Source organism: Diorhabda sublineata, chromosome 5, assembly GCF_026230105.1.
Source record: "Diorhabda sublineata isolate icDioSubl1.1 chromosome 5, icDioSubl1.1, whole genome shotgun sequence".
Lineage (NCBI taxonomy): Eukaryota > Metazoa > Arthropoda > Insecta > Coleoptera > Chrysomelidae > Diorhabda > Diorhabda sublineata.
Genome location: NC_079478.1, coordinates 28984151 through 29011243, shown reverse-complemented (window position 1 = coordinate 29011243; position 27093 = coordinate 28984151). Strand labels below are relative to the sequence as shown.

General features: G+C 27.1%; 1 protein-coding gene across 2 annotated transcripts; it reads right to left on the bottom strand.

The window, feature by feature from the left end:
* Positions 1-1001: 1001 nt before the first annotated feature.
* LOC130443883 (uncharacterized) lies at positions 1002-27093 on the bottom strand. Of its 2 annotated transcripts, XM_056778762.1 has the most exons (4): positions 27003-27048; positions 25104-25298; positions 6955-7735; positions 1002-3453 (listed from the first exon to the last, which is right to left on the bottom strand). In XM_056778762.1, exons 3-4 carry the CDS (start codon positions 7723-7725, stop codon positions 3022-3024), a joined length of 1203 nt encoding a protein of 400 aa, XP_056634740.1. In that variant the 5' UTR covers positions 7726-7735; positions 25104-25298; positions 27003-27048; the 3' UTR covers positions 1002-3021. The 2 variants fall into 2 exon arrangements, with proteins under 2 accessions (XP_056634740.1, XP_056634739.1); XM_056778761.1 differs by lacking the exon at positions 25104-25298 and having other exon boundaries at positions 27003-27093.

Genomic DNA, 27093 nt, shown 5'->3' with positions numbered 1-27093 from the left:
CATACACCTATTATACCTATGTATATAACAAAGGAATTTAATAGTATCTATATTATAAAATGTCAACATAACACAATACAATTTAACTCAACTTATTAATTTGACACCTACAACAAATCCAAAATGCAAAACGATTTTTATTCTAGTTTAAACTCAAAGCACGCCTATTATATGGAAAATCCATATATGTAATACTCCTATATGGACAGCTGGTATGGGAAAAAACGTCCCTACGTTACGGTGCCGGCAATATTCAGTTTCTCTCTCGTTCGAGACACTTTATCTATACTGCGTATGCTTGAGAATGCGCAGAACTGAGCTGAAACCTAAGAGGATAGAGAAATTATTGCAATTCTGTATTCCTTAGTCGGAACAGTTTCCACTTACAGAAACTGTCCATATAGAATTATTACATACATGGAAAAATCCTAGAACTAACCTAGGTATAGAGCGATTTGAAAAAAACAGCTGATCTACGTCAGAATAGCAGCCGTGAGGTCAACAATCGATGTATCCGAGAGTTGTTTTGTATTAATTTTCTGTTTTATGGTGTTACGATTACTCCATATACACGTTGTAGATTTATTTGAGTGCAATTAATTCAGCTGAAACCGATTATTTTTTAGTACACGTACAAGTAAGCTTTCAAACAATATACAAAATTTAAAACACTTTTGTCTTTTTTATGCTTAAATTACGGGGTTTTTGGACATTACTTTTAACTAATGCGTTCAAGTTCAGATATTATGTTTATCAAATATGAGTGAAAAATTTTTCATTGTTGAAAGTTATAACCCAGTGGCAGCTGAAAAGTATAAAGAAAAACTTACAGGTAAAGTTGCTGTGCTAAAGTTGATTATTTCCAACATTACTTTTAAAGTCTTTACTGCTTTCCACTCAATTTATTAAAAAAATTATGAATTATTGTGTATGTTTTTTCTGCAGCTATTGGTTTTGGGAAAAAATTTAAGAATAAAAAATATTTTTGAATAAAACAAGGATTTTCAGTTATATCTAATTTTATTTCATAAAACTTCATCTTGAAATAGTTATTTATGTAACAAGTCGACAATCATTTGAGTTCAAAAAAGGCCTTTATACAAGTAATTTTCCTCATAAAATATATTATATATTTATCAATATTTTGAACTTTTTAATCAAGACTAGAACAAACTGACAAAACAACAGACGAAGTTGTGTTATTAAATTTGACAACTCTTCTTTTCAGCACGTATAAATGCCACTTAAAAATAATTATTACTACATTAAGTAGAAAAATAAAAGATGGTATCAGCGCGGACTTAAACCTGGGACCTCCCGCATGTACTCTAACCACTACACTATGGAGACTTTAAGGGGTGGGAAAGGGGTGGAAAGTAGACCTCCTGAATTTTGTCGCACGAATTTAGAAATACTCTGTATCCTATTTTATTCAATGTGCTTTTAAATAATAATATTTGAATAAATTTTTCGAAAAAACTTGGGACGCAATTAGAATACGTGTGGTACAAATCTTTTACTGTGATTGAAATGATGAGATAGTCTATTTATTCCACGAAAATAATGTGGATATTTATTCGCTCAATTTCCAATCGAAATAGAGGTACAAAACATAAAGAAACAGGTGACTCTATCATAATTGTGGAGTAGAGATTGATTAGGGCACCAAAAACTATAGCCTTTTGAGTACAAAGTAAAATTATGAGTCTTTTCAAATTAGTACTACAGTTTACTATCAAGATAAATCATCACGAAAAATGAGATATTAAATATACAAGATATTCTAGTTATGGTCTTTTCAGTCAGAACAAATGATATCCATAAAATTTGTTGGTCTAACCATTTTTACTAGCTAGATTGGATCTATTTAATTCCTCGAAGATGTTATGCAGGAACATAGATCCTTCAATTCATCTATGTTTAAAAAATTTTTCTGGTTCTATTTCGTTCATTTTAAAATATATCGTAGTAAAATAAACCCACCAACGCCGTGTCAAATATAATTCAAAAGCGTTAATCACCGTTGACCGACATTGACAGTAATGACACATTTTTTTACATTAGCGCCCAGTTTGGTAAGTGGCAGAACTAAATTTGTGTTGTGGAATGTTGGTTAGGTTGGAAATGATGGAATTCGTTTAAGAGAAGGGAGTTTGAACTGCACGATTTATTCTATATAAATTCGTTTTGAATTATAAAGACAATTTTATATACATATAAAAGTGGATGAGTGGTGAATACAATTTGTAATTCTTTGAAATAGACAAAGTACCTCCACATTTACCACTTAATGTAACATTTATAAGTTCAATAAAAGCAACCTAAATAGCCTCTGTTTTGAAAATTTACCTGTCATAAACTAACAAGACACAAAAAACAAAGAAATGTTGACAGCGAACGCTCAACATGTTCCCGATCGTAACTGTCACCGATAGGTAACTACTGCTATCTATTAGACCATTCTTATTGGGTATGTTTTGTGTACGCATCCACTATATTATGTCAAATGTCAATGCTGTTCTTTGATTGGCTCGACATCACTGCCCCTAGTGTTACCTACCGTATCTGTAAACGTAATAGTTGTATTCATGAATCAACAGAGGACGCTACGGTTCATTTTTTCCTCCCGCACCAGCGAGTTTCAAATCCTAAATTAACCACATGTTAATAATTTGATTTTAAGGAAACATACAACTTCCTTTCAAAGATTAAAATGTGAACTTTCCAAACCTTTTAACCTATGTTACAAAATATAATTTGACATCAAATATGTCCAGAGATTCGTATTTTGTTGTCATGTCTACTAATTTTGTGAAGGTAATATTTGACACAATAAAACAATTTATCATATAAAAATATTGACTGCCACAATTTAATATGTCATAGCTTCAAATTGTAGTTATGGCATATTGTTTTGTTGCCTCCTATATGAACTTTATGCATTTGATATCATAATATACACAACATCAATAAATTTGACATAAGAAATAGTTTCAACATGACAACATAAACGATAAAATTTTACAAATAACCGCATTTATCTAAATGATTAAGTATGCTCATTGTTCTTTTCTCAATTTCATCTTCATCGCTTGCTTCCAAATGAGCTTCATAGTTCCGTTTCTCAAATTCGTTCAACATTACAAGCAAATCTAGATTTGTTTCGTCCTTAACCAATTTGGCCGTTAAAATAATCAATGCCATTATCCATCCAAATTTACTGTACTCTTTCCATTCTATTTTCAACTCATCCAAACTGATGTATTTGTTACAGTTGAGTTGCTGGCACATATCGGATAAACTTTTGCTGTAAATTTCGAGAAAGTGGTCGAGTTCATTGAAGATTTCTTCTGAACCCCCTGAATAGAAAGAATACGCTAAATCAAAGACGGGCGAACCCACTTGGCATACTTGGAAATCAATGAATTTCATATCAATAGGATTTCTTGAAGACTGAAAATAAATTAATATTAGTATATACGTATGCTTTGATATAATTGAGTGATTTATAAGAAACATATTACAAACTTTGTGTATTTATATTACAAGGTGTCTCAAAACAAATTTTACCTTAGTATTACTTATTTCGTAAACGCAACAATTCGGAGATATATTAATCGGTAGCCTGGCTGTTAGCTATTTAGTCGGTGTTTCTGCAATATTCACCATTTAAATGATGTGCCAGGCACTCAACAGATTGGAAAATTGGTCGAGTACTCTGAAGAGAACGGATTAACACCGAATGAACCAAAATTCGGGCATTCAAGGTCTTTTAGAACGAACGAAAACGTAGACAATGGTACTCGGTCTGTTTGTGACGAGCCTGACGTGTCTATTCGGAATCGAGCTGTTGCTTTAAACTTATATAGATCATCATTATTACGCTCAATAGAAATATTTGTGAATTCACTCTCAAAAAATCCAGTTTATGCAAGAACTGAAGCCTCAGGATGCTGGTCAGAGGCTTGACATCGGAAACCAGATGAATGAACGCTTCTCCAGCGTTTACCAACATCTTGTTTTCGGACAAAGCCCATTCTCATCTTAATGGACACGCCAACAAGCAAAATTGTCGCTGCTGAAGTGCAATTTATATTTATATATTGGACGAGATTTTCGTATCTGAAATGCAAAACTTATTACCAAACAACACAGAACCATCACATACGTCCAATAGATCTCTGCTACGAGTTCGTGAAAATTGAGCTTCAGGATAGATGACATAATTTGGCCTCCACGCAGTACCGATTTAATACCTACAGAATTTGATCTGTGGGGTTATGTCAAATCTATTATTGGCTACTAATGGCAGCAATTACGTCTCTTTTAAGACATCTTGTACGTATAGACTATAGATTCTTAAAAAAAGGTGGTGCTGTTACTAAAATAGCTTGGACAACTGCTTAGAACTTGGGTTTGTTTGATAAGAAGATTTTGTAAAGATATTCGTGATTAAGATACAAGGCTGAAAAATAATTCAAGTATATGGTAAAGTGGGTCGCTAAAATTGCGAGTTAATTCTACACACAAAATTTTATTGAACCACAATATTTTCGTAAGAATCACTTCGCAAATCTATATCAATTTATCCTTCAAGATTGCTCCTATTGTTCGATATGTATCTCCAATATTCTCTCACACCATCAACTCTGATCTCCTGTTTTATAAATACTTCTGCGATGTTTCAGAACCCTCCAAAGTGTCTAGTACACCTTTTTTTTCCAGAAACATCTCGAACATAGTTTGACGGTTACCCAATAGATGGAGCCATCTACCATTTCTTTTATAGTGTCCATTACATTAAATAATGAACAGTCCCCTTAAATTACGTGCGGCTAAATCATCTTCAGAATATTATGGACTATTATGTAGAAAGTACTAGCAACATTTGAATGAAACTGAGTTAAATTGGCTTTTTCAAATATTAAGTATATGATATAGAATATCACTCAAGTACTTGAAGAATCATTTGGAAAAATCGAACCATCAGATTGATGAAACCATGAGTCTAGAAACGGTTGTGTCTTAAAAAATAATTCTATTGTATAAACATGTACAAAAATACTTATAGTAGGTTTTAAAACACAATCAAACATTTCTTGGAGAGTTAATGAATAAATAAATAAACATTTGTATTACATACTATAGAAGATCATATTATTGGCATAAAGAAAAAGAGGAAAAAGGAAAGGAAAAAGAGATTAATAAATAAAATAACATTTTCATATAACATATGATCGATAGAATAAACTTCCACTTTTTCTACATTTCAATTTTTTCCTTACGTAAGTAACAATATGTTCGACAATAAAATTCGGCTAAAACAAAATCAATGATGGTTGATGGTATTGACTAGAGATGGGAGTACATGAAAAAAAAATAGAAGAACTGAAGTCAAAAAACTAGAAGAGAAGTTTGCTAATAAAAAGAACTAAAGAGACCAGGCAAGGAAATTTGACAAAGAATAGAATAGAAAAATCATTGAAAAAAATAGAATAATCAATTTATGCCAACGCAAGACATTGTGAAAAAGGGCATATGGAAAGTACGAAGCACATATGAAAAAGGAGCCTTAAGAAAATTAGATAAAATAATTGTAGACTACAATATAGATGTGCTAACCCTTCAGGAAACAAAGCAAATGGAAACAACAAAATATAAGCACTTTAAATAGAAAAAATAACCGAAGTAATATGAAGCACCCAAAGTTACGACTTTAAAATAACAATAGGAGACCTAAAAAAAGAAGATGGAAGTATATAAGGCAAAAGTATACAGGGTGTTCTGGGACTTTGGGAATGTGTAGATGAGGTGAAAATAATGCAGTGACATGAAAGCAGATTTCTCATACGAACCTTCTTTTCTTAGTTATAGGCATTTTGGAGTTGCGAGATCAGAACTTATATTTAAGAATACGCAATAAATAATTACAATTTATGATAATTTTCTTCAGAATGTCTCTTTATGACGAACGGTTTCCAACGATTTAAAAATCTACATATCTCCTAAACCATAAATTTGATCGAATTAAACAACGAGTACCTTTTTGTTTATAAATCAATTGAAAAATTCATTTTCGCCATGTTTAGACTGTACAGGTTGTCCCTGTAAAAGTTACGGATTGAAAACTGAACTCAGAAATGAATGGTCCTATGAGAATTTAGAAAACTGTCTTAAAACGTTACAGACATCTACACCTCACCTAACCTAACCCAAAAGTTTTGATTGAAGGTAACAATAATCGAACCTAACATAAATTGCAGTAAATTATTGTGAACAAAGAAATATTATAATTTCTTTAAAAAAATTGTAATATCTAATTTTTGTTGAATAGTATTGTCGTGAACAGTATTGAAAAAGTATTTTACAAATTTTTGAACTAACATTTTGTTATATTCATATAAGTTAATGAGACTAGAAGAGTAGAATGCGATACGGAAACAAGACGCGACTGGCAAAGCCACATGCCATAGACGTTTACCGCGAATTTCAAGTTATTTGACTCAGTATATTGTTTGAAGAGGTTTGAAGGTTATCCCAGTTTTAGAGTTCCAGTATTACGTAGGTCACGCTAAACTAAGTTTTGAGATACAAAAAAGCTACAATGATCTTATTTATGTTTTAAGTAATCACCACTTATATCATTGCACTTTTCTAACTTAAAAACTTGAAGACAATTATCATTTGGAATACTTAAGGGGGTAGTTATTTAATGTGATGCCAGCTCTAGCTTCATTAGTTTCGTAACATCTCAAATATACAACGACATTGTTAAACGAGAAAAATAAGATTATATGCTGAAAATGAGTGATAACTAAATTTAATTACAAAATTAATTGGAAAAGAAAAAATTGTAGATTATCTAATAAATGACCGGAAAGATTATTTGAGAAAAATAGTTAATATATTAAGATAAATTATGAGAATGTACTACAAAATTGAAAGTGTACTCACATCAAATTGGAACATCATATTGTTACTCCAACAATCTCCATGCAAAAGTACCCCGTATTTTCCTTTGTAATAATTTGAATCTATGAATGCATCTAATGGATTTTCATTGATTTTCTCCATTTTTGATTGCAGCTTTGAATTGTATTTCGATGTATAACTGACGCATTTCTGGAACAATGTCTGTATGGAAACTTTGAGTGGTATTATATTCTTGGCACCAGTCCAATAAGGTATTAACTGACCGCAGGTTATCTCAAAGCTTGTTGAATCTTTCATTTTGTATGCGAATGACAAAGCATGAAGTTCCCCGTATTTTTTGAAAATCATCTCCAACATTTTTTTATCTAAATATTCACTCTTAGGAAACGTTTCAAATCCCTGAGATCTCAAGTTCTCTAAAACTATACATTCTTCTCCGGGTTTAATTTCAGAGCCGTAGCATTTGGGTACATTATCAAAAATCATTTTTCCCATAACGTCCTGTTGAAGATTAGTAAATTTCGGCCAGATTATATTATAAAATAAAGCTTCATTTTTATAGAGCGCGTTTACTGGGAAATAATCTCTGATTTTCTTTATCTTAGTAGCTTCTTTTATGAGGAGCTCGAGTTGTTTAATATTGTCCTCTGATTTGATGTTAACGAAATATAGTTCTCCGGTTAAACCTTGTCCTTTCGAAATTTGACCATAACTACATATTTTGTAATCAGTAAATCCCTCATCTTTGGCAATTTGGTTTAAGACTTTATCAGTACTTTTGTTGTATATCATCTTTGAGGTGCTGAAAAAATAAATTAACTCATTAAATTACATGTATGTAGTTATGATGTATTCAGGTATCCCAATTTAGAGATTTGACGACGTCGTTGATTTTGCCATTTTGATTGATATTTTCTTCTACTTCACATGTAACTGTTGAATCAAACAATAGAAGGCGTTGCTAATTTCAAAGTGTTATTTCTTGGGAAAACGATGACAAAATTTATTATAATAATATTGATGCACGGTGCTCTGCTCAAAATCTTGCAAAATAAATTGGAATAAGTCACTGTTCTAATCCAATAATAAGTGTTGGAGTGTGTGTAGGGTGGACAAAAAAGTAAGAATAGTTATAAGGTAATAGTCAAGGTATAATATCTATCAAAATGAACATTTATTACTAGGTGCTAAATTAATGAGCAATCTCATAGAAAATATCAAATAACGTATAAGAAGGAGCAACTAATACTCATATTTTTTTCGGTAATTTAACAGCAAACATGTTCGGATTAAGAGCGGCAAAGGAAATTCAGAAAGAAAAAAAAACGAATTCATTTCTGAGTGGGCTGAAAGTTGTTATTATAAGTAGATATCTGACATAAACCATAAAAAACTGAATTCGTTAATTAATTATTCTTAGACATGACACTCATTAACATCAATAATAAAATAAAAATTGAATATTTTACAAAAGAAACATGGTCTGGAAGATATCTTAATCATAACTCATGCCATCCCAAATCACAAGAAAATAGCGTCGTTATAGGATTAACTTCTCCAGAATATCACCCCGGAGTAATAAAAAAACTCAAAAATACTCATAATCATATAATAAAATAATCATTATCCAGAAAATCAAATTAATAGAATCATCCGACAACGCACATATAAATTACACAACAACAACAATATAAATCCAACTACACAAATAAATTCAAGTGAAGAAAAAGATACATATATAGCATTCCCCTACAAAAACCAACTAACAAAAAAATTGAAATTGAAAAATTTATCAAAACATAACATCAATATAAATCATAGATCACACAACACATTATCACCACTTTTCACTACACTAAAAAACAAACTAAAGACACTAAAAACTCAAATATTATACAGTGCTTTTCAGATAAAAGTATCCACCTTTAATAACTTTTGTAATACTGGTATTTAGAAAAAATCCAAAAACACGTCAATTTATGTTGGAAGGGGCAAGCATTATGGCTTATTTAAACTTACTGGAAAAGCCACCGCCTCACCCCTAGCAGCATCCCCTTTATTTTTTTAAATTACTTTTCATATTTTTTATGTAAAATTTGGATACTCCTCTTTGAGCTGATTTCAAAAATGTATAATACTTGTAGGTTAAAGTGGTTAGCTTATGAGATAAACAATTTTTCTTTTAAGAGCACAAATTTTACTTATTATTTACTTTCACCTTATTTGCCTGTACTAGAATGGGTTGTACAACAGTTCAAACTCTTTAATCTTTTTAACTGTGCTATTTATTCTACTTAAAAAATCCAAACAACAAAAAACTCTACTTTTTATTAAAGTTTGACATTGTCAACTAGAATTTGTAGTCACTATTGATAGTGTAATTTGATACATTATTTATTTTGTTTCTCTGAAATGGTTTACTCTTTGCAAGAAAGAATTGAAATTGTAGGTTTATACTACCAAAATAATAATTGTGCAAGAGCTGCTGCTAGAATATTTAACGAATTACATGACGGAAGACATGCAACTCATAAGTATGTAATTCAACTGATGGAGAAATTTACCACAACAGGGTCTGTTTGAAATAAAGTGCATAAGCGAGAGGGACTCGTAAATAACGAAGCAATCCAAGTGGCAATTTTAGGGCAAGTCAGCTTAGAGGCTCAACAACCCCAATCGTTGTCAACAATAAGTAGAGCGATCAGTGTTTCATCTTCTACAGTTTTCCGAATTCTACATAAATTCAAGTACCACCCATACAAAGTTAAGTTGGTGCACGAGTTGAATGAAGATGATTTTGATCGTCGTCTAGAGTTTTGCGAATCAATGATGCAAATTATCAATAACAATCCACAATTGTTAAACAATATTTGCTTTTCTGATGAATGCTCATGGTCATTAAATGGCTTAGTAAGTAGGCATAATTGTAGATATTGGGCTGAAAGTGATCCACATATTATGCGTGAATTCCATACACAACATCCCCAAAAGTTAAACGTTTGGTGTGGTATCCTAGGTGACCACATTGTCGGACCTTTCTTCATCAACGGAAATTTAAATGGTGAATCATATCTTGAGTTACTCAGGGAAGGGGTTGACCCACGTATTACAACAATAATAGAAAATGATGATAACCTTTCCAAAGATTTACTGATATTTCAACAAGACGGAGCTCCCCCACACTATGCTATGCCTGTCCGACAATTTTTAAACGAAACATTCCCCGCTCGTTGGATAGGTAGAAGGGGGTAGATGATGGAGTGGCCACCTAGGTCACCGGATTTAACACCCCTAGACTTCTTTTTATGGGGGTATTTAAAAACAAAAGTTTATGCTACCCAACCAGAAATGTCAGAGAGGCATTTCAAAATAGATTATACCATTGTATGGAAGTGAATGGTACTCATTTTGAACACTTATTGTAACTTCATGATAAATAGCACAGTTAAAAAGATTAAAGAGTTTGAACTGTTGTACTACCCATTTTAGTACAGGCAAATAAGGTGAAAGTAAATAATAAGTAAAATTTGTGCTCTTAAAAGAAAAATTGTTTATCTCATAAACTAACCACTTTAACCTACAAGTATTATACATTTTTGAAATCAGCTCAAAGAGGAGTATCCAAATTTTACATAAAAAATATGACAAGTAATTTAAAAAAATAAAGGGGATGCTGCTAGGGGTGAGGGGGTGGCTTTTCCAGTAAGTTTAAATAAGCCATAATGCTTGCCCCTCCCAACATAAATTGACGTGTTTTTGGATTTTTTCTAAATACCAGTATTACAAAAGTTATTAAAGGTGGATACTTTTATCTGAAAAGCACTGTACTATATTCCATACTATGTCTGAATTGTCCTAAAAATTATATAGGAATGACTACGCAATATTTAGAGAACAGAATAAATGGTCACAAATACACCAAAAATGCATCGACTACTCTACATAAACACGAAAAAAATGAACATCATGAATTCGATTTTAAAAAAATAAAAACCTAACTCAAGACTACCAAAAATTATTAATCAAATAAATGATATACATAAAACAAGATAAATGTTTTATGAATGATAGACAAGATTTAATGTCAACCAAATTTACCGTAAATTGATTTAGTTTATTTCAATCTACCTGGTATAATATTGACATTTCGAAGGTAAAGAGCAAAGAGAAGAGCAAAGTAAATTCAATGAAGAAATGATTAAAATATGGAACTAAAACAGGAGAAAAATAAGCAAATTTGAAAAGAAATGGCTAATCTTAGGCTCTCGATAGAAGTTTTGAGTAAAGAAAAAAAAAGTGGTAATAAGCGGGTTAAAATTGGTCGCTTAGGACTAAGAGATATTAATGCAAAGAATGTCTATATGTTTCAACAATATCCAGAAGTATAACATCAATAGAACGATAAAATTAGCAGCGGAAGCATATTTAAACGAGCTAGAAAAAGTGATGTTATAAAATGAAGAATATAAATTGTAACATCACTTTCCCGGATGGAGACTCTTCCTCAGGAAGTAGTAATTCGATAACAAAGAATAACTTCCCTGTACCATAGTGCTTCCTTTTCTATGTTTGATGTCAAAATCAAACTGGGAAAGCCCTAGAGAAAGAGAGAAAGACGAGCCAAGATGCCAAAGGGAATCGAAAACTAAGAAAGATATTACTAAGATAATGATCTGTCTCGAGAGAACATAGCCTCGGAATTTTCAACACCAAAAATTAGACCCAATAGCTATTTTTCTGTTGTACTATACTTTATTTCAGTTTTACTCAGTTTTACTCAAAGTACAACTTGCGTATGGAATTTAAAAGTCGGAATAGCGATAATGATTTTATTTATAATTATCACCATGCGACGAGCAAAAGTTTAAGGGGTAGTAACGAATTCAAATGCTCTACACCGTACACAGCGCAAGTAGTTTTCTGAGGAGAAGATTCAGATAGAAGTATTTGCAAAAAAGCCTTTTTCTAGTCATTATACATCAAAAACTTTGCGTCTCGGAGTTTATTAAGAATAATATCAACTTGTGCTAACGGATATGAATCAGAAATGGTAACCTTGTAAAATTTTTGACCTAACCTAACCAAACAATCTCTATATATTTTCAGACAATTCAGATAGGTGAACACCAAGGGTAGTTCGACGATTGAATTTAACATCTTATCCACTACTTGTAAGGCGAGATATGGCATAATCGGAGACAAAGGATATAACCGTTGAGCAATTGACTTTGGATCACCAGTATCGATCAATTTGTAGTTAGTTCGATCAATGAAGTAATAGTAGAAATAGAGTGAATTGTATTTATGGCATAGGTGGAGGACAGAATAGAGTAGAACAATATCTATTTTAAATAGACTCAAAAAAGCCATGCTTAATAATTAATTGAGGGTACAATTGAAAATAAGTGAGTAACGGGAACGGAAACCCATAAATTGCTGTGATACACCATCAGCGGTAGAGATATGTATAGATATATCATATTCAATAGGTACATGGAGAGAATAAGGGAAAAGCCTTGGTAGCCTCAAACATTAGAGTTGCTTCCAGTGTCAACTATTGCAACAACATCAGTACTCAAAACTTTGGCAATCAAGTGAGGACGATTATCATTTGGTTTACTAACAGAGAACAAATATCGGTAGTAACAGAATTGATAATATTTTCAGACAAAAATAAATCCACGTGGGTGGAATAAGTGAAACAGATATGACAGATACATCTAAATCAATATTACTAATCTTTTTAGAGAACTCACATCCCGACTTAGAATTGGCAAAAGAAACGGAACGAGAACATAAATATCTCTTAAGATAATACAGTAGAAGCTCGATTATCCGGCTCTCCGTTATACGGATTCGCGATTATCCGGACTATCAACTGCGACTTGAATAATTGAGTAATATTGAGCCAAGTTATGAAATATAAGATATCAAAGAATGGGTCACTTGTGACAATGTCGATCAAGAAAATCTAGACGTGGAAAATGATCTAGAATCATCTCATGATGAAGCACATCAGGTTATGAAAACAGCTCTCAAAGGGTTTGGAAAACAAACAGAAACTAATACTGTGGGATTACTATAGCTGAAACGAATTCGTAATATAGCAGCAATGAAGAGGAAAAGTAGCTTATGTCATTTGACAATTACCAAATATTTTCAACATATTATTAACTTATTATTATTTTTGAATAATAAGATCATTATTTATAAATAAATATTACTATTATTAAACTTCAAATGCCAATTACCAAATATTTTCAACTTATTATTAAATTATTATTATCTTTGGATAATAATATCATTATCCATAAATAGATATTACTATTATTAAACTTCAAATGCCAATTACCAAATATTTTCAACTTTTTATTAAATTATTATTATTTTTGGATAATAATATCATTATCCATAAATAGATATTACTATTATTAAACTTCAAATGCCAATTACCAAATATTTTCAACTTTTTATTAAATTATTATTATTTTTGGATAATAATATCATTATCCATAAATAGATATTACTATTATTAAACTTCAAATGCCAATTACCAAATATTTTCAACTTTTTATTGAATTATTATTATCTTTGGATAATAATATCATTATCCATAAATAGATATTACTATTATTAAACTTCAAATGCCAATTACCAAATATTTTCAACTTTTTATTAAATTATTATTATTTTTGGATAATAATATCATTATCCATAAATAGATATTACTATTATTAAACTTCAAATGCCAATTACCAAATATTTTCAACTTTTTATTAAATTATTATTATCTTTGGATAATAATATCATTATCCATAAATAGATATTACTATTATTAAACTTCAAATGCCAATTACCAAATATTTTCAACTTTTTATTAAATTATTATTATTTTTGGATAATAATATCATTATCCATAAATAGATATTACTATTATTAAACTTCAAATGCCAATTACCAAATATTTCCAACTTTTTATTAAATTATTATTATCTTTGGATAATAATATCATTATCCATAAATAGATATTACTATTATTAAACTTCAAATGCCAATTACCAAATATTTTCAACTTTTTATTAAATTATTATTATTTTTGGATAATAATATCATTATCCATAAATAGATATTACTATTATTAAACTTCAAATGCCAATTACCAAATATTTTCAACTTTTTATTAAATTATTATTATCTTTGGATAATAATATCATTATCCATAAATAGATATTACTATTATTAAACTTCAAATGCCAATTACCAAATATTTTCAACTTTTTATTAAATTATTATTATTTTTGGATAATAATATCATTATTCATAAATAGATATTACTATTATTAAACTTCAAATGACAATTACCAAATATTTTCAACTTTTTATTAAATTATTATTATTTTTGGATAATAATATCATTATCCATAAATAGATATTACTATTATTAAACTTCAAATGCCAATTACCAAATATTTTCAACTTTTTATTAAATTATTATTATCTTTGGATAATAATATCATTATCCATAAATAGATATTACTATTATTAAACTTCAAATGCCAATTACCAAATATTTTCAACTTTTTATTAAATTATTATTATCTTTGGATAAAAATATCATTATCCATAAATAGATATTACTATTATTAAACTTCAAATGCCAATTACCAAATATTTTCAACTTTTTATTAAATTATTATTATCTTTGGATAATAATATCATTATCCATAAATAGATATTACTATTATTAAACTTCAAATGCCAATTACCAAATATTTTCAACTTTTTATTAAATTATTATTATTTTTGGATAATAATATCATTATCCATAAATAGATATTACTATTATTAAACTTCAAATGCCAATTACCAAATATTTCCAACTTTTTATTAAATTATTATTATCTTTGGATAATAATATCATTATCCATAAATAGATATTACTATTATTAAACTTCAAATACCAATTACCAAATATTTTCAACTTTTTATTAAATTATTATTATTTTTGGATAATAATATCATTATCCATAAATAGATATTACTATTATTAAACTTCAAATGCCAATTACCAAATATTTTCAACTTTTTATTAAATTATTATTATCTTTGGATAATAATATCATTATCCATAAATAGATATTACTATTATTAAACTTCAAATGCCAATTACCAAATATTTTCAACTTTTTATTAAATTATTATTATTTTTGGATAATAATATCATTATCCATAAATAGATATTACTATTATTAAACTTCAAATGCCAATTACCAAATATTTTCAACTTTTTATTAAATTATTATTATCTTTGGATAATAATATCATTATCCATAAATAGATATTACTATTATTAAACTTCAAATGACAATTACCAAATATTTTCAACTTTTTATTAAATTATTATTATTTTTGGATAATAATATCATTATTCATAAATAGATATTACTATTATTAAACTTCAAATGACAATTACCAAATATTTTCAACTTATTATTATATTATTATTACTTTTGAATAATAATATCATTATTCATAAATAGATATTACTATTATTAAACTTCAAATGACAATTACCAAATATTTTCAACTTTTTATTAAATTATTATTATCTTTGGATAATAATATCATTATCCATAAATAGATATTACTATTATTAAACTTCAAATGCCAATTACCAAATATTTTCAACTTTTTATTAAATTATTATTATTTTTGGATAATAATATCATTATTCATAAATAGATATTACTATTATTAAACTTCAAATGCCAATTACCAAATATTTTCAACTTTTTATTAAATTATTATTATCTTTGGATAATAATATCATTATCCATAAATAGATATTACTATTATTAAACTTCAAATGACAATTACCAAATATTTTCAACTTATTATTATCTTTGGATAATAATATCATTATTCATAAATAGATATTACTATTATTAAACTTCAAATGCCAATTACCAAATATTTTCAACTTATTATTAAATTATTATTATCTTTGGATAATAATATCATTATCCATAAATAGATATTACTATTATTAAACTTCAAATGCCAATTACCAAATATTTTCAACTTTTTATTAAATTATTATTATTTTTGGATAATAATATCATTATTCATAAATAGATATTACTATTATTAAACTTCAAATGCCAATTACCAAATATTTTCAACTTTTTATTAAATTATTATTATCTTTGGATAATAATATCATTATCCATAAATAGATATTACTATTATTAAACTTCAAATGACAATTACCAAATATTTTCAACTTATTATTATCTTTGGATAATAATATCATTATTCATAAATAGATATTACTATTATTAAACTTCAAATGCCAATTACCAAATATTTTCAACTTTTTATTAAATTATTATTATTTTTGGATAATAATATCATTATTCATAAATAGATATTACTATTATTAAACTTCAAATGCCAATTACCAAATATTTTCAACTTTTTATTAAATTATTATTATTTTTGGATAATAATATCATTATTCATAAATAGATATTACTATTATTAAACTTCAAATGACAATTACCAAATATTTTCAACTTATTATTAAATTATTATTATCTTTGGATAATAATATCATTATCCATAAATAGATATTACTATTATTAAACTTCAAATGCCAATTACCAAATATTTTCAACTTTTTATTAAATTATTATTATTTTTGGATAATAATATCATTATTCATAAATAGATATTACTATTATTAAACTTCAAATGCCAATTACCAAATATTTTCAACTTTTTATTAAATTATTATTATTTTTGGATAATAATATCATTATTCATAAATAGATATTACTATTATTAAACTTCAAATGCCAATTACCAAATATTTTCAACTTTTTATTAAATTATTATTATTTTTTGATAATAATATCATTATTCATAAATAGATATTACTATTATTAAACTTCAAATGCCAATTACCAAATATTTTCAACTTTTTATTAAATTATTATTATCTTTGGATAAAAATATCATTATCCATAAATAGATATTACTATTATTAAACTTCAAATGCCAATTACCAAATATTTTCAACTTTTTATTAAATTATTATTATCTTTGGATAATAATATCATTATCCATAAATAGATATTACTATTATTAAACTTCAAATGCCAATTACCAAATATTTTCAACTTTTTATTAAATTATTATTATTTTTGGATAATAATATCATTATCCATAAATAGATATTACTATTATTAAACTTCAAATGCCAATTACCAAATATTTCCAACTTTTTATTAAATTATTATTATCTTTGGATAATAATATCATTATCCATAAATAGATATTACTATTATTAAACTTCAAATGCCAATTACCAAATATTTTCAACTTTTTATTAAATTATTATTATCTTTGGATAATAATATCATTATCCATAAATAGATATTACTATTATTAAACTTCAAATGCCAATTACCAAATATTTTCAACTTTTTATTAAATTATTATTATCTTTGGATAATAATATCATTATCCATAAATAGATATTACTATTATTAAACTTCAAATGCCAATTACCAAATATTTTCAACTTTTTATTAAATTATTATTATTTTTGGATAATAATATCATTATCCATAAATAGATATTACTATTATTAAACTTCAAATGCCAATTACCAAATATTTCCAACTTTTTATTAAATTATTATTATCTTTGGATAATAATATCATTATCCATAAATAGATATTACTATTATTAAACTTCAAATACCAATTACCAAATATTTTCAACTTTTTATTAAATTATTATTATTTTTGGATAATAATATCATTATTCATAAATAGATATTACTATTATTAAACTTCAAATGCCAATTATCAAATATTTTCAACTTTTTATTAAATTATTATTATTTTTGGATAATAATATCATTATTCATGAATAGATATTACTATTATTAAACTTCAAATGCCAATTACCAAATATTTTCAACTTTTTATTAAATTATTATTATCTTTGGATAATAATATCATTATCCATAAATAGATATTACTATTATTAAACTTCAAATGACAATTACCAAATATTTTCAACTTTTTATTAAATTATTATTATTTTTGGATAATAATATCATTATTCATAAATAGATATTACTATTATTAAACTTCAAATGACAATTACCAAATATTTTCAACTTATTATTATATTATTATTACTTTTGAATAATAATATCATTATTCATAAATAGATATTACTATTATTAAACTTCAAATGACAATTACCAAATATTTTCAACTTATTATTATATTATTATTACTTTTGAATAATAATATCATTATTCATAAATAGATATTACTATTATTAAACTTCAAATGACAATTACCAAATATTTTCAACTTATTATTAAATTATTATTATCTTTGGATAATAATATCATTATCCATAAATAGATATTACTATTATTAAACTTCAAATGCCAATTACCAAATATTTTCAACTTTTTATTAAATTATTATTATTTTTGGATAATAATATCATTATTCATAAATAGATATTACTATTATTAAACTTCAAATGCCAATTACCAAATATTTTCAACTTTTTATTAAATTATTATTATCTTTGGATAATAATATCATTATCCATAAATAGATATTACTATTATTAAACTTCAAATGACAATTACCAAATATTTTCAACTTATTATTATTTTTGGATAATAATATCATTATTCATAAATAGATATTACTATTATTAAACTTCAAATGCCAATTACCAAATATTTTCAACTTTTTATTAAATTATTATTATTTTTGGATAATAATATCATTATTCATAAATAGATATTACTATTATTAAACTTCAAATGACAATTACCAAATATTTTCAACTTATTATTAAATTATTATTATCTTTGGATAATAATATCATTATCCATAAATAGATATTACTATTATTAAACTTCAAATGCCAATTACCAAATATTTTCAACTTTTTATTAAATTATTATTATTTTTGGATAATAATATCATTATTCATAAATAGATATTACTATTATTAAACTTCAAATGCCAATTACCAAATATTTTCAACTTTTTATTAAATTATTATTATTTTTGGATAATAATATCATTATTCATAAATAGATATTACTATTATTAAACTTCAAATGCCAATTACCAAATATTTTCAACTTATTATTATCTTTGGATAATAATATCATTATTCATAAATAGATATTACTATTATTAAACTTCAAATGCCAATTACCAAATATTTTCAACTTTTTATTAAATTATTATTATTTTTGGATAATAATATCATTATTCATAAATAGATATTACTATTATTAAACTTCAAATGACAATTACCAAATATTTTCAACTTATTATTAAATTATTATTATCTTTGGATAATAATATCATTATCCATAAATAGATATTACTATTATTAAACTTCAAATGCCAATTACCAAATATTTTCAACTTTTTATTAAATTATTATTATTTTTGGATAATAATATCATTATTCATAAATAGATATTACTATTATTAAACTTCAAATGCCAATTACCAAATATTTTCAACTTTTTATTAAATTATTATTATTTTTGGATAATAATATCATTATTCATAAATAGATATTACTATTATTAAACTTCAAATGCCAATTACCAAATATTTTCAACTTTTTATTAAATTATTATTATTTTTTGATAATAATATCATTATTCATAAATAGATATTACTATTATTAAACTTCAAATGCCAATTACCAAATATTTTCAACTTATTATTAAATTATTATTATCTTTGGATAATAATATCATTATTCATAAATAGATATTACTATTATTAAACTTCAAATGCCAATTACCAAATATTTTCAACTTTTTATTAAATTATTATTATTTTTGGATAATAATATCATTATTCATAAATAGATATTACTATTATTAAACTTCAAATGCCAATTATCAAATATTTTCAACTTTTTATTAAATTATTATTATTTTTGGATAATAATATCATTATTCATGAATAGATATTACTATTATTAAACTTCAAATGACAATTACCAAATATTTTCAACTTATTATTAAATTATTATTATCTTTGGGTAATAATATCATTTTCCATAAATAGATATTACTATTATTAAACTTCAAATGCCAATTACCAAATATTTTCAACTTATTATTAAATTATTATTATTTTTGGATAATAATATCATTATTCATAAATAGATATTACTATTATTAAACTTCAAATGCCAATTACCAAATATTTTCAACTTATTATTAAATTATTATTACTTTTGAATAATAATATCATTATTCATAAATAGATATTACTATTATTAAACTTCAAATGACAATTACCAAATATTTTCAACTTATTATCAAATTATTATTATCTTTGGATAATAATATCATTATCCATAAATAGATATTACTATTATAAAACTTCAAATGCCAATTACCAAATATTTTCAACTTATTATTAAATTATTATTACTTTTGAATAATAATATCATTATTTATAAATAAATATTACTATTATTCTATATTCTATATTCTATGTACTTTTCTTCATACATTCGATTATCCGTAATTTCGATTATCTGGACTTTCGATTATCCGAATCCCTAACGACAACAATTATTCCGGTTAATCGAGTTTCCACTGTAATATACGGAAGTTAAAAAATCTCTGACACTTGAATAAGCTTGCCAATCAGTAACCGAAGGTGAAAAAGCTGAAGTTAATTTTGATTTGTTTATGGCTTGCCTAATTATCGTGTTGGATTTTCTAATTCTACTCCAGGAGTAGTTTGCAGATGACTGAGGATTAAGACATTGTAGTTTTGTTCCAAAAAAATAAGAAAGTTGAAATAAGTACATAATGTTATTTATTGTTCACAAGCACCAACAACAAAAATTATCGCAACAGATTATGGCCTCACGCACCAGATAAGAAGTGTATAAAAATAATTATTAAAATCACTATTACCTAACAGAGAAAAGTTGAACTAGAAGCAAAACTTCGAAGAGTTAAAATAAATAGAATTTCAGGGTTGGGCACTACTAGCTAAGAAGCAATTAGAAGATATATTGGAAACAAAAAATGATGATGATCAAATCCTTAGAAAATATATTCCAAAGTAGATGATTTTTTACCAAACTTACACTGAAGAAAATACTGTTACGCTTAAACACAAAAGAAATGAGGAAAGCTACAGGATAATATTCAGATTTTTGATTCAATACTTAGAGACCTAGAAAGCATAGGGTCACAAGTAGAAGAAGAAGAGGACAAAGTATGTTATCTTTTATTAACTCGTTAATGAAGAGTTTGACTCGGTAATTACAGCTAAAGAAACAATGAACAGTATAGTCATCATGAGCTTTGTGAAATCCTACTTACTAGATGAATAAATGAAGCTTAAAACAAAACAGGTTCAAAATATTGACCATTTAGAGGCATCTTTTGAAGCACAACATTATAACTACTATAAATGTGGGAAATTTGTCCATAAAATTGCAGAGTGTCATTCAAAACAATTCAGAGGGCAATTTAGAGGTCGAAGGAATACTTATAGAGGCTCTCGTACAAGTAGTAGAGGAAGAGAACAACTACGAACATTCAATAGTCAAAGTCAAGCAGTATCTCATCCAAATAAAATGAAATTGCATCAAATTGCATGAAATTCATCAAGAATGGAAATAAAAAACTATGATTTTCTTTCCATAGGCTCACAAACCAGTAAGCATTCGTCCCTTTTCCTGAACTGTATCAGGTGCAGGTACACATTATGACAAACTCGGTATATTTAAAGTATCTGTTTTCACAAAAAATGAATGGACAGAAGAAACAGCAAACATTTCCAAAATCGATTAATTATTCAAGTTTTTAGGACGGAACGAGAAAAAAGAAAATACCTTAACAATTTATCGAAAATAGAAAATAAAATGGAATGAATTAAAATAAATTCAAACAAAAATTACCTAGAACCTGTTAAATAAAATAGTTGCTCTACCTACAAACGAAGCGAATTTTGTATTGTATATTACTTCTCAGTATAATACGAATGAAAACATAAATATCAAAATAACACGGAGAAAAATTGAAGTGATAGAAAACGAAATTTTTGATATTGATAAAACACAACAAAAATTCAGCTACAAAGAAATTTATTAAACAAATAATATATCCAAAAGAGTTCAACGAATAAAAAGCAGTTTTAAATTAGAACAACTCAGATTTCTACATATGAAACATAAGAACTGGGACTTATCTATGGGCAGACGGAATGGTGCATCCTCAATTTAATTCCTAAATATTGAAGGTAAATTTGATGTTTTGTTTGTGATGCCCTGGTTCAGTCCTTTGGGGTGGTTAAACTCCAACTTGGCAGATGTAGAATAGCGAATATAAAGGTTAATATCACCACAAAGTTCACTAAATTTATTTTGATTATAAAAATTGTAGAGTGTAGATAGATAGAGGAACTTTGAGCAACGAAACTGGAGTTTTATTGAATTCTTCGATAGAGTGTAGTGGAGGTCGATAACAAATCAATTTCTTCGAAAACTCGAATGCTGGAATAAATAAATTAGAAGTTACTAACTGTACTGCAATATGCGAACAAAGGAAAGTGTTTGAAGAAAAATTTAACAAACTGAAGAATATGCTAAAAAATAACAGAAGATTTCCAAAAACAAAACCAAACTAAACAGAAACAGAAAATATTAAACTCAAAAGAAAAACAATAAAACTCGGCTACAACAAAATGATGGTTGAAGGTATTGAATAGAGATGGGAGTACATGAAAAAAAAAATAGAAGTGCTGGAGTCAAAGAACTAGAAGAAAAGCTTGCTAATAGATACAATATAGATATGCTAACCCTTCAGGAAACAAAGCAAATGGAAATATTAAAATATAAGGATTATAAATGAACATGCCCAAATAGATGAAACTGATGAACTGGAAATGAAAAATGTGTTCCTTGGCATGTACAACGATTTAAAAATCTACATATCTTCTAAACTATAATATAAGTTTTATCGAGTTAAACAAAAAGTACCGTTAAAAAATCGATTGATAAATTCATTTTCGCTATCTTTAGATTGTACAGGTTGTCCTTGTAAAAATTACGGATTGTTTATCATTGGGCATGAGTCGTCCCTGGCCTTCAGATACAAGGACATACATAATCATCCACTAAAAATTCATAGTCTTCAAATGTAGAATTTAGCAAATATACTCAAGTTCTGATTTCGCAACTTTAATCGCTATAACTCAGAAACGAAGAGTCATATGAGAAATTTTTTCATGTCACGTCATCTACTCACTCCCGAATTTTTTGCATAAAGTCCCGAAACACCCTGTATTTAAAAGCATCGACGAAAATAGCAGATAATTTGAGAATATGAAATAGAACCGAGCCTAACGGAAAAGAATATACAAACGCATTAATTGAAGAGGAACTGGAAGGAATTCAAAAGGTGATGGCTGAAACAAACACCTTTGCCTAGAAAAGAATAAAGCAGGAAACAAAAGAAGTAAAGCAAAAATGAATATGGAGACGAATATGGAACACAGTAAACAGAGAGTACGAAATGGAGCGAAAAGGTGCAAAGAACGCACCCAAAGGAAAAACGGCTACAAGAAGTCAAACAGGACATGAAAGACAGAGAAAGAATCCAATGTAAAGCAGAGAGAATAAGAAGAAAATGTACTCGAAATTTTTCGGCATAAATTTTAGTACAATTACAGAATGATTAAATTGAAAGATGCTGTTGTTGGCATTGTTGAAAAAGTATATCAACATGTAAAGGAAAGTTGGTAATCTAGGAACTGTTACTTTCTAATAATAATCTGAAGTAAAGTAATAATAATACCATGAAGTATGGTATTATTGTTGAAATAATTTCGGAAGCCGTAGGATGGAATTTGAAAAACAATTGAGATAATCGCGTAATTCAGTTTCAGAATTATATTAAACGGAATATTTTCAGAACATTCATATTATGATTGGATTAACATGATCATAGTTTCAAGAAACCCCTTTAGTTTGATTCATTTTCGTTTTTTTTGGGTGCTCCAGAAAAATATTAACCTACATAGAGAAACAAAAGTCCTCAACAAGGACTGGTTCACCAATAGGAATCGTTAAAGCACAAGCGATTTCGAAGTGACTAAAAGGTCTATCACACTAATTATTGTAAAAAGTATTAGAAATTTGAAAAAAAATTTTACATCCATTTCAAAGTACTTAAAATTGATTTTAAGACTTCAAACTTGGTGAGATTTTTTTTCTATATGTAGATGATTATTTTGATTGATTACCGAAAAAAGATATTTTCTTTCGGAAATGAATCCACCATAATCTATTTTGAAATGCCTCTCTGACACTGCTTAATACGGCTGGATTTAATTGTCGACATTCATTTTCTATCCTCTCTCGTAAATCATCCAGAGATTCTGGTTGGGTAGCATAAACTTTTGTTTTTAAATACCCCCATAAAAAGAAGTCTAGGGGTGTTAAATCCGGTGACCTAGGTGGCCACTCCATCATCTGCCCCCTTCTACCTATCCAACGAGCGGGGAATGTTTCGGACAGGCATAGCATAGTGTGGGGGAGCTCCGTCTTGTTGAAATATCAGTAAATCTTCGGAAAGGTTATCATCATTTTCTATTATTGTTGTAATACATGGGTCAACCCCTTCCCTGAGTAACTCAAGATATGATTCACCATTTAAATTTCCGTTGATGAAGAAAGGTCCGACAATGTGGTCACCTAGGATACCACACCAAACGTTTAACTTTTGGGGATGTTGTGTATGGAATTCACGCATAATATGTAGATCACTTTCAGCCCAATATCTACAATTATGCCTACTTAGTAAGCCATTTAATGACCATGAGCATTCATCAGAAAAGCAAATATTGTTTAACAATTGTGGATTGTTATTGATAATTTGCGTCATTGATTCGCAAAACTCTAGACGACGATCAAAATCATCTTCTTTCAACTTGTGCACCAACTTAACTTTGTATGGGTGGTACTTGAATTTATGTAGAACTCGGAAAACTGTAGAAGATGAAACACCGATCGCTCTACTTATTGTTGACAACGATTGGGGTTGTTGAGCCTCTAAGCTGACTTACCCTAAAATGCCACTTGGATTGCTTCGTTATTTACGAGTCCCTCTCGCTTATGCACTTTATTGCAAACAAACCCTGTTGTGGTAAATTTCTCCATCAGTTGAATTACATACTTATGAGTTGCATGTCTTCCGTCATGTAATTCGTTAAATATTCTAGCAGCAGCTCTTGCACAATTATTATTTTGGTAGTATAAACCTACAATTTCAATTCTTTATTGCAAAGAGTAAACCATTTCAGAGAAACAAAATAAATAATGTATCAAATTACACTATCAATAGTGACTACAAATTCTAGTTGACAATGTCAAACTTTAATAAAAAGTAGAGTTTTTTGTTGTTTGGATTTTTTAAGTAGAATAAATAGTACAGTTAAAAAGATTAAAGAGTTTGAACTGTTGTACAACCCATTTTAGTACAGGCAAATAAGGTGAAAGTAAATAATAAGTAAAATTTGTGCTCTTAAAAGAAAAATTGTTTATCTCATAAACTAACCACTTTAACCTACAAGTATTATACATTTTTGAAATCAGCTCAAAGAGGAGTATCCAAATTTTACATAAAAAATATGACAAGTAATTTAAAAAAATAAAGGGGATGCTGCTAGGGGTGAGGGGGTGGCTTTTCCAGTAAGTTTAAATAAGCCATAATGCTTGCCCCTTCCAACATAAATTGACGTGTTTTTGGATTTTTTCTAAATACCAGTATTACAAAAGTTATTAAAGGTGGATACTTTTATCTGAAAAGCACTGTATATATATTTCTCAAAATTGATTGTAGTTTGACCCTAAACTACTCGAAAATCTGAAGATCAATATCATTAAAAACGAAAATGATGGTAGTTAATTGGAATTTTGGAGCGAACAGGAGATGATGAAAAGGAAAAGTTGAAAACTCTCTACATCTTTAAATAAATAGAAGATTTTCTAAATAAATTTTATTTATTCACTCAGATACTTTCTTTACTGAAATAATAATTAAAATAAATTAGAATATATTATATAATAATAGAGTATTTATTAATTAATGATTAGGAATTTTTCAAAGTTATACGAATTTTAATGATTTATAGACTTTATAAAGAGTGTTGAGGTTGACCTTAAAAATCTTTAAACTAAAAGTAGAAGGGAATTTAATTCTCTTCAGTTTTTATAATAATTGTAACTGGGACACGGGATATTTGAGAAGAGCTGATTATTGGGTATTGCAAAATAAACTCCTGGAGCCTATTACGACAATAATACCACCAGCTCCAGAAGAGTTACTAAACTAAAATATTTCGACTTAATAGTAGAAGTTTTCGTGTTAATAGAAAATTATATAAAAGAATGAGACAACTGGTATATAATTATAATTGTTTTTGATTAACCTCTTCATATTTATGCTTTTAATAAATAGATGGCAAAGTTTTTTTAATTAAAATGTATTCACTCACACACTTTTTTTACTAAAATTATAATCGATATAAATCAAATATAATTTAGAATACCAGTATATTAAAATATTCCATTAAACAATTTTTTTATTAGATGAGTAAAACACAAATATCTATTCATTAAATGAAAAGAAATTATTAATATTAAGTATGAAAAAGAATTCCACTTCACCTAATTCGATTTTTTCATCAGTCATACGAATAGAATAAAAAATAATGCAATTTTAATTGTGGCCAATTTTAGAAATACATAAATTGAAAATTGATTACATTATTTAACATTATAAACAGATCTTTTTAAATTAAAAAAGTATTCTGATGGAAGATTTTTTAATTACAACAAAATATAAGAGATAAGAAATACGTCGATTTCAAATGTTTTAAGATTTAGAAGCATTTGTGGTGTTTGAGTACTTAAATCAAACAACGAGGCAAAGTAAAGAAATAGAAGTGAAAAATAATACTTACAAAATTCTTCTAGTACAATAGGCAATGATTGTAACAGCTTCAGATTGGAAATGAAAATTTCAAAATATATTTATATATTATAAAAATGTGC

Excerpts from the sequence above, each read along its gene's own strand:
- LOC130443883 (XM_056778761.1), bottom strand. The coding sequence starts at position 7,725 with ATGATATACAACAAAAGTACTGATAAAGTCTTAAACCAAATTGCCAAA. Across the intron at positions 3,454-6,954 it reads ATATGATGTTCCAATTTGAT|TCTTCAAGAAATCCTATTGA; the intron begins GTGAGTACACTT and ends ATTTATTTTCAG.